The 9442-nt window shown below is 42.7% G+C and overlaps 1 protein-coding gene across 1 annotated transcript in view; it reads left to right on the top strand.

The window, feature by feature from the left end:
• Window positions 1-1991: 1991 nt before the first annotated feature.
• The window catches only part of PPP1R7 (protein phosphatase 1 regulatory subunit 7), a 36247-nt gene continuing 28796 nt past the window's right edge, over window positions 1992-9442 (top strand). Inside the window, exons 1-2 of the mRNA XM_015416054.1 lie at window positions 1992-2136; window positions 4550-4672. Of these exons, the coding sequence (XP_015271540.1) occupies window positions 1992-2136; window positions 4550-4672 (268 nt within the window). The remainder of the gene's footprint in view (window positions 2137-4549; window positions 4673-9442) is intronic.

Below are 9442 nucleotides of genomic sequence, written 5' to 3'. Positions count from 1 at the left end.
CGGGCCTGAGGGCATCAGCACTGTTCCAGAGGCAGGGCAGACCCCTACTCTCGAACCGAACGTAACGGATGGAAGTGTTCCTGACTCTGCGGTCCCAGAGTCGAACGAAGTGCCACTGACGGAGATGTGCCCTGAGCCTAGTCCACCTAGGAGGTCTCAGAGAACGAGACGAGCACCTTCCTACCTGAGCGATTATGATTGTTCGTAGTTGTTTTTGCTTAGGGGGGAGGGATTTGTAATGTATTCAGATGCTGCCTGAATGCATTAGGAGGTATGTAAATCCTCCCATAGAGAAGCCATGCAAAGCTTCAGCTTCGGCAGGGATTCGCGCCGAAAAGTATTGTGGCCAATCAGATTTGAACTATATGTAAGCGGGAAAGCTTATGATTGGTCTTTATGCGATCAACCTGATAGGTGGTTTAATGTACAGTAGGTGTGGCTACATTAGCCCGGAATGTTTAAATACCGAGCAGCTGAAATGGACAAGCTGTTCGGGCTATGAGGAGTTGTACCGTGTCAGAAGAAGTCGATTGAAGAGCTGAATAAACTTGAGTTTTGCTGAATCACTCTCTTACTACTTTGTTAAGCACGGACTTAACAATACTGGGAAAGCAAAGCCATGGTATTTATTCTTAAGTAGAAGTGCAATGTTTGGTTTTAATTAGCAAAGTTTTAGTCCACTGGCACCTTTAAAGCCAACAAAGTTTTATTCGGTATAAGCTTTCCTGTGCAAGCACATTTCTTCAGATACCCTGAAACAGAATTCCCTCAACCAATACAAATAGGTAGAGAGATGGTGGGGTGGGGTGGGGGGGGTTACTTGCCAGGAAGGGCTAGTTAGAGTCAAGATGCATAAGTAACTGGGCAATGATAGTTGAGATTAGATTAAGGCAGTTGGTAAATTGATAAATCGGACTCAACTGTGCGACTGAACAACAACAAAGATCTGTGAATGGAAATAAATTAGCATACATTTGGGTTTATTGCAAGCTCTGGTAACCAGTGTCCATGTTCAAATTAGATGTTATTGTTGAAAGGTATAATAGAAATGTCACAAGCCTGCAGTTTGTAGTACTTTTAAAATGGAGGTAGGAGATGTTCCAGGTATAATATGGATAGACCAATCTTGGCAGGAATTTTTTTTTTTTTTTAAAGAGAAGATACTGCATCTGATGTCTGCCCTGACCTTGCAGGTTAAAAAAAACCCTGTTCAGTGAGGAGGAAGGAAAGATTCTTTGCATATGCTCAGAGGTACTATTTACTATATCAGTCTAATAATATAAAACCCTTACATGACAACTGGCTTGCAACTGTTGTAAATTTGGAATGCCAGGGGCCTGCCTTCCCTATCCCCCCCCCCCCCAACTTTTGTTTGCTTCCAGTCTGAAACAATCATGTCAGTTACTTCCCACTTCTTCCTGCTTTCTTACTTTTTGCACCTTTGTAGTGCAGAACACACTTTTATGCCATTTAATCCTTTTAGGGATTGTTTTTTTCATTCCATCATGAATGAGCTTCATAGAAGTTCTATAATCTCTGGGTATATATTTATATATAACGGATAAACGTGTCTGACGCCTAGGAACAAAAGGCACGATGAATATTTAGAATATTTAATATTTATTATTATTTATTACATTCGATTTATATACCGCTCCTAACCCCGGAGGGTCTCCCACCGGACCCATGTATCAGTAACAAGAAAAGAAAACAGCACCTTTCCTCAAAAAGCAGCCCACATTCCTAACTTGGAAGCATTTGCTTTTTACCTTCCAATTCAAACTCGGCAATGTGCTTGTGACAGTACTACCAGCCCAACAAACAATGCTGGCAATACCTACAGTCAACCCGGCTTCCTTTTGTATGTCATTAATGTTTCCTGGCAGCGTACCTACCAATACCCCTCAGGAGGACTACATTTCCCAAGAGCTCGTGGGGCTAAACGCAGGCACAAGAACTCCCCTGGGAGGCTCTGCGGCGGAGCTCAGCCTATGATTGGCTGGGGGATACTCCCGATCGACTTATTCATTGGCTGTTCCAATCATTGCGTCCGATGCCGGAAGGAGGAGAAGGAGCAAAGCATTATGGCGACGACTGAGTCGGAGAGTGGGGAGGGAGCGCAAGAGATGATGGAGGGTGAGAGGCCCTGTTCGAAGCCACGCGGGAGGTGTCCGAATTTGGGAGTGGGGCGGGTTAGGGGCGGCTGGCGGCGCTCACCATTACAAAGGTTGGGGCGCAGGAGACGTGGATGCTGACGTTACATGGGAGGGGGCGCTGTGGAGGGGGTCTCCCCTGTGTTGGCGGGCAATCTGTGGGGTGCTGGGTCTAGAGGGAGGAAGCGCTGCACATATTATGGGAGACTGGTGCCATGGGGAAGCTGTGGCGAGGCTTCTGAGGGAGATGGAGAAGGCCCTTTAACTCCCAGTGGCTCCCCAAATACATGCTCATTTCATGCCTCCTCCTGGTATCTCTCCCTTTCTCTCTTTTTAAAAAGGAGTTCTTGGAGCTGTGATGTTAGATGTCTGTTATGTTCTTAGCATGATATATCAAAATTTATTTTAAAATCCATAATGTTTTGTGGGTGCAGTGGAATGAAATAAGGGGCAATCATTTTAAATAAGCCTTTTGGAACAAGAGGTTTCTGATAGCATTGTGGTTCAGCTATTCAAATGGTACCATTGAATGGCCACAGGGTTCCTTGACACTTGTAGTGTATTGTCTGTTTCTGTCCATTCATATTTAGTCAGAAGTACCACATACTTAATAGGGTTGCTGCATTATGTTTTTACAGGCTTATTAAAATCAGACCACTCTTAATTTTTGTCAGAATCCAGCATCCACTTCTCTAATTGCTTCCTCATGCCCCATCTTTGCTTCCTAGGCTTACCTTGAAAAGAGAATAATGAGTTGCTTTTATCAGTTGGCAGTATAATATCTACTGGTTGTACAGATTGTTTGTAGCATGAATGTACATATGTGGTGACTGAAGAAACAGGCCTCATCTTGACTTTTCAATGTCTTTATGGATACTGATGGAGATGAGCTGATTTCATTAGTATGTCAGAATAATTGGTCATGAATTATGAAAATGTTCAGACTTTGAATTCAAAAGGTCAGCAGTATCCTGGTGGTATATGGCTAGAATAAACTTCACTGGAGAGGCTCTATCAAATAGCTTAACAACACTGCCTGTATATTGTGCATCAAACCCCTGCTGCTGGTCCTCAACATTCTTGATGAGGGATATGACAAAGCAATGACCATGACAAGCAGTATGTTCTGTAATCTCTTGCAGAACCCCAGTAAGTACAGAAGGGCATTATGTGGATATATATATACTAATTATTTTGCAGATGTTGCCTTGCTGCTTGTATACTGAATTTCAACCAAACCTATACCAGCCCAGTCATTGAACTGGTTTCCCATGGCAGGGCATAATTTCAGAAAACATTAAGAGTAATGCTAATGACAATGCCTTCGCATCTTTCCCAGACATTGCTGGTCCTGTTCTTCAGAAAATATAATAATGGTGTTTTCCTAAGAGTTGTAAGGGATACATTGTATCAGAAACCCTTTTAATAGTTCTGTAATATAAGGCCGTTATTGTTATTCCTTAATTACCATTGGGAAGTTAGGACTGAAAGGTCTTGCTTAAGTCCTCTAGAGTAGTTGATGACTGGGCTAAGTTGAGACTGGAGCCAGGAATCTCCTAGTTCATCTCTTAGTTCATAGGTCATGCTCTTAACCACTAGACTACACCTGCTCCTCAGCTTAAACTGACCTACTATAATATAGACTAGTGTGGGGTTCTGCAGGGTTTGATTTTTGTCCCCTGTGCTATTTTACTTCTGAATGAAATCACTGGTGAGATCATCCAGAGATCTGGGGCTTTGGTATCATCAGTATGGAGAAGGTAGCCAGTTCTATTTCTGTTTCATTAGTTTCTAGAGAAGTTGTGGAAATCCTGAATCAGTCTAAAACATCACTGATGGAGATGAAGGTGAAAAAAATTGAAGCTTAACAGGACAGGTGTGTTATTGTTTAGTGATATATCTGACCTGGGAGCAGGCATATTGTCTGTTCTTGAATTGGGCTGTACTTTATTTATTTTTATTTTATTTTATTGTTCCCTGTTGAGAATGCAGTTTTTGAGCCTTGAAGTCCTCAACTGCTGGGACCAGAATAGTTTAGGACAGCCGGCCTTATCCAGCATGAACTTGGGTCAGCTTCAGAGGCCCTTCTCATACAAGTGCAGCATGTGATTACAAGGACTATGATCTTGTCTGTAGTGGTGCCAAGATTGTGGAAAGATGTCTGCTTTGTCTCCTTATTGATGCTTTTCTGGTAAAAAACGTAAAAAAAAATCCTTCAGAGTACCTTTGATGTGTGAGTGCTAATGATATTTTATTGGAAATCTATTTTATCTGACAGCTCTTTTGCACTCTTGGGTTTGTGTTTGCCTTGTTTCATGTCAATGGTACTTTGTGCCGTCATCCTGTTCCTTGAAGAATACTTAATCGCTCTGGGTTTCCCCCCCTCCCCCATTCAGTTGACAGACGGATTGAATCTGAAGAGTCAGGAGATGATGAAGGGAGGAAGCAAACAGTTTGCATCGTAACAGACCTCAGTCAACAGAGTTTAAGGGATGAGCAGAATGGAGAGAATTCAACAGGTAAAATATTGCTCAGTAAGAGGGTTTTTACATGTTGCATAAGATTAAGCGGGCATACACATGAGAATTTATTTATTTATTTATTATTCAAATTTATATCCCACCCTCCCCAACGGGCTAACAATAAGGGCACAAAGCCATGATAAAACAGTTAAAAGCAGAATAAAACAATACAAAATTACAATAAAATGTTGGTGCTCTGACTCAGAAGGCCAGGAAGAGAAGGAACCTCAAGTTTGTGGACTTTCCCAGTTAAGGTGTCACGTCTGTGAAGTTTCCTTACTGGGGAGACCCACAACAACTCCTCTTTCTCAAAGCTATAGGAGGCAGGTGTTTTATCTTTGCATTTAAGGCATTAAAGCCGTGCCTGAGCCTGTCAAGCTTATAATCAATACAGTTGTTGGAAAATAGCCTCAACAGTTTTGCTGGTGAGAAGGCAGTGGTCTCCAATGAATTTAAGCAGAGAGTCTCTTTGAGAGTCCTGATCACACCACCTGCTCATGAAAAAATTACCTTCTGACCTTGAGGGGTATGGCTGAGTATCTGTCATCCCATTCTCCCCAGCAGGTTCATCAACTATGGGGAGGGGGTGCTGGGGATAGCTGGATAATTGGCTTTTCATCCTTGTACTTGTTAAGGGAGAACAGATTAGCAAGTTCGCTTACTAGTTCTCTCATTAGTCAGTGCGCAGTTGTTGAGCCAATTTTAGTGGGGAGTACATGTCCAGATTCCTTCTCAGAGTTCCCTCTTCCCCATTCTGTGATCGACTTCTCTGCAAGGCAGGGACTCCCGACTTGCCATTCTCTCACCGTTCTTTCATGAAGCAGCAGATTATTGTAACTAGTCAGTCCAACAACACAGAGAGATAGCAACCCAATTATCCCAACTAGACCAAATAACACAGACAGTCCAGTAATCCAGAGCAGATAAAACCTGGTCCAGTAAATACACTTAGAGAGTGAAAACAGTGGAGCAGCTGTATGAGACTGTTCATCTGTTGCCATCTTGCCTTGCCAGGTGTTTTATGCAATCAGACTTTAGGGTGTAACTTTTCATGCTGCAGTATTTTTTGTGCCTGTCAATGGTACTTTTGTATACTGGTTCTGTAATTATCGACGGCCCTGACCTGCAAGGCCCAGGATAGCCTGATCTCAGAAGCTAAGCAGGGTGAGCTCTGGTTAGTACTTGGATGGGAAATCACCAAGGAAGTTCAGGGTTGCGATGAACAGGCAGGCAGTGGCAAACCACATCTGAACGTCTCTTTCTTTGCAAAAACCCTATGCAGTCACCATCAGTCAGCTGCAACTTGATGACAAATTAATAAAAATTATTGACTGCATTGCTTTTAAATTCCAGGTAGTATGGTATGCTGTGTCTGGATTATACTATAAAGTGCCTTATGCACTTTAAAATTCAAAATTGTTTCAATCGCTATAGGATATAACAGTTTAGCTTGTCTTATGCGTCGATATTTGGGTTCTTATTTCACCCACTGGCTTTGTATAACACCAGCATTAATCTCTTGGTAATACAAAGTGGCCAACCTAGCAGTTCGAAAGCAAGAAATTGCAAGTAGATAAATAGGTACCACTTCAGTGGGAAGGTAACAGCGTTCCGTGCGCCTTGGTGTTTAGTCACGCTGGCCACATGACCACGGAAACGTCTTCGGACAGCGCTGGCTCTTTGGCTTTGAAACGGAGATGAGCACTGCAACCCTAGAGTCGGACTCGACTGGCTTTCGAGCAAGGGAAACCTTTACCTTTACCCTAATACAAGGTGGTAGCTGACAGTTCTTTACCTAGCACATAATGTGCTTTGTTGAAAAGAACTGAACATGGAGGAAATGTAATTGGTGGAAGCTAAATTCAAGCTTATGGTCTCTACTAGCCCCTTGTAAGAAATTTCCCTACTGGCTACAGTGGTACTTGTTCAAGCAGGTATGTCTCAAAAGTACACAGCGTTCAGCCATGCTGGTGTTGTGTGAACAGTGATATCCTGTTTTTAACTTTATAGTTTATTTCATATAAAATATCATTTGTCATAAAATGTGTACTGTAGTTGCAATATCTGTAATGCTTAATGTGTCATGTGAATACTTAAGCTATGCTTCAGTTCTTTCTGGTGGCTCCAGCCTTCTGAAATCCTAATGCACTGGTCGTTGAATGTCCCACTTTGTTGATTGTACTGCCTCACTATGTGTAATTCATCTGGAGTCCCTGTGAGAAAGGTGGACTATAAATAACGTAAATAAATATCAAGCAAAATGTGGTTACGGTCAATGTTACAGAATTTTTTTTTCTTCTGCTCACCATTAATTTTTTTCTCTCTGAAGCTTTATGTGGGCAAGCAGTCATTTTAGAGTTAGGTTACTGGATACATGATTATCACAGGAAGAAACAAGGATTCACATCCTTCTGGGATCAGTGTATTGAACAAGCAAGAAGAGGATGTAGCAAAGGAGCCTCTTGGGCATGGAGGGGCATCCACTTTGTATGCAGAGATGGCCTGCTGCTTTGTGAATGGGAGTGTGACATAATGCATATAACATCTGAAGATAATGCTATAAAATGGTGTAATTGTATACATCATTCTTGGCAGATAGTTTAAAAGATAAGTGGTGGGAGTGGTGTGTGTGTGTTTTGCAGGTACTTTGAGTGACAGAATGAGAGAGAGAAGGGCCAGTGAGAGAGCTAGTAGTGAAGTGTTCTGACTGGATGAGAGGATATAATGGGGGGGGATTTGTATGTGGAGGGAGCTTAAGAAAGTGGTCCATTTGTTTTAGATCTTTTAATTGTAACATGCTAGTCTTCCTGAGTTACCAGAGGGGTATGGAGTTAACTGAATGTGCCAAATTCCTTATGCTGAATTTAGATAATGAATGGACCATAGGTGGATTGAACTAGAGAGAAGCACATTCTGAAGGGTACTTCTGTGTCACATATTGGGATTAATCAAAAAGATGTTCTTACACAGCACTTAACGTCTCTTGAAAGTAGTAATGTTGCTGGCAGTTAACACCCTCAGGGTCCTTTACGATACGTAGATACTTGCAGGTGAGCAGGCTAATAATGTGTTTTATACTCATGAGGCTGTAATGCTAGTTTTGGAACCCCATGTTCCTTTATACCTTCAGACTCAAGCCAAGCAACACCAGTGCTCAGTGTCTTTATAAAGATGTAGAACATTTCTTCATGTGCATTTTAGTTAGCTGGAGTGTCCAAGAATAGAAAATGCCCTAATGATGCCAGCGCATGCCCCTCCGTGAAGAAAGTAGTCCACTTTCCAAACTGGATACCTGATGCTTCCACCAGACCTTTGTCTCACTGGCAGATTTCATGAGTGAAGGTGCATTCCAGTTCTTTCCCAGCTGAGTGGTACTTTAAGGTCCTCTCTCAAGGGCAGAAACCGTTCATGGAACTTAACTAGCACATGCTCCACAGCGGTCTTTTAGCTCAAAAAATGAAGATCCCGCCTGACCTGCTTTCTTAAAGCTGTGTTGAAGTCATGTTTTATATGATCTTCAAGTATTCAGGGGTAGGAATTTTTCTGTGTCAAGTTTAATTTTGGGCTTTTTGAGCGAAATTGTATCACACTGGAAAGCAATTAATACCCTCTATCATGCAAGGTAGGAATTGCGCACATCCCTGCTTGAGCAGCCTCTAAACTGCATATGGATGCTCTACAGACTGATTTGAGAATAAAGACATTTAAACCCCCCCCCCCCCAAAAAAAAACATTCTGGGGTTTCAAAGCAGAAAAATTGATGAAGGAATTTGTTAAACCACCTTCCATTTTATTACAAATTCCAGTTGCCCAAGCCCTATGGAAGGTACCATTAATCCAGTATCTTGAATGGTTAAATCACTAAGAGAATCAACATCTTTCCATCCCAAACAAGCTGGTATAATTAGTGGGTCTTTTTGCCGTGTTCTACAGCTTCAAATAATTATTTCTAGATACAGCATATAAAATATTTACTGGGAAAATGGACTATTTTATTATGGCTGTACATGTTTCAACATGCACGAGTATTCTTGCAGTGGCCTGACATGAGAAACCAATAGTGAAACTATTATTGTTTTTTTTAAATAAAACTGGTCTGAGGCATGACTACATATGTAAAGTATGCATGACTACATAAATGTAAAGTATGGCTTTAACATTAAGGAAACCCAGCTATTCTAGTATTGTTAAAATGCTCAAGAAACGTAAGTAATTGGCTTCAGTCACAGGGAAAAGCTGTTCCTCCTTTCTTTCTTTTTGTTATTAATATTTTTTATTTTATATTTATATTTTTACAAAACATGTAACAATACCAGTCAAAACAAAGCAAGATACAATCTCTCCTTTATTATAAAGGAGTTTTGGGTGCCAGAATTCTAAAATGCGCCCCGTTAGTGTATGGGCGGAAAATATGCCACTCAGAAGAGCTGCCTCCAATGACTGGCTCCCTCAGCCAACCTGCCCTGCCATTGGCTGGGTGGCTGGGAAGGGAGGGAGCCAGTCATCGGAGCCAGCTCTTCTGAGCGGCCATCTTCCCCACATACGGTAAGGGACGCTTTCAGCCCAGCGGCGAACGGAGCCGATAGGCTCCGTCCGCCGGCTTCCCTACCTCCAGCACCCATCCTGCCTGGCGAACGGGCCCTGCCCGGCCCGTCCGCCGCCTCCCTCCCCTCCTGGAGGGGAGCCTCCGTCGCCGGTTCCCCCCACCCCCCGCCCCCAGTCCAGGCCGGCGCCGGAGGCCTGGAGCCTCCGCCGCCGGTTCCCCCC

Source organism: Gekko japonicus, unplaced genomic scaffold (assembly GCF_001447785.1).
Source record: "Gekko japonicus isolate JY-2015 unplaced genomic scaffold, Gekko_japonicus_V1.1 scaffold300, whole genome shotgun sequence".
Classification (NCBI taxonomy): domain Eukaryota; kingdom Metazoa; phylum Chordata; class Lepidosauria; order Squamata; family Gekkonidae; genus Gekko; species Gekko japonicus.
This window is presented reverse-complemented; position numbering and strand designations above follow the sequence as displayed.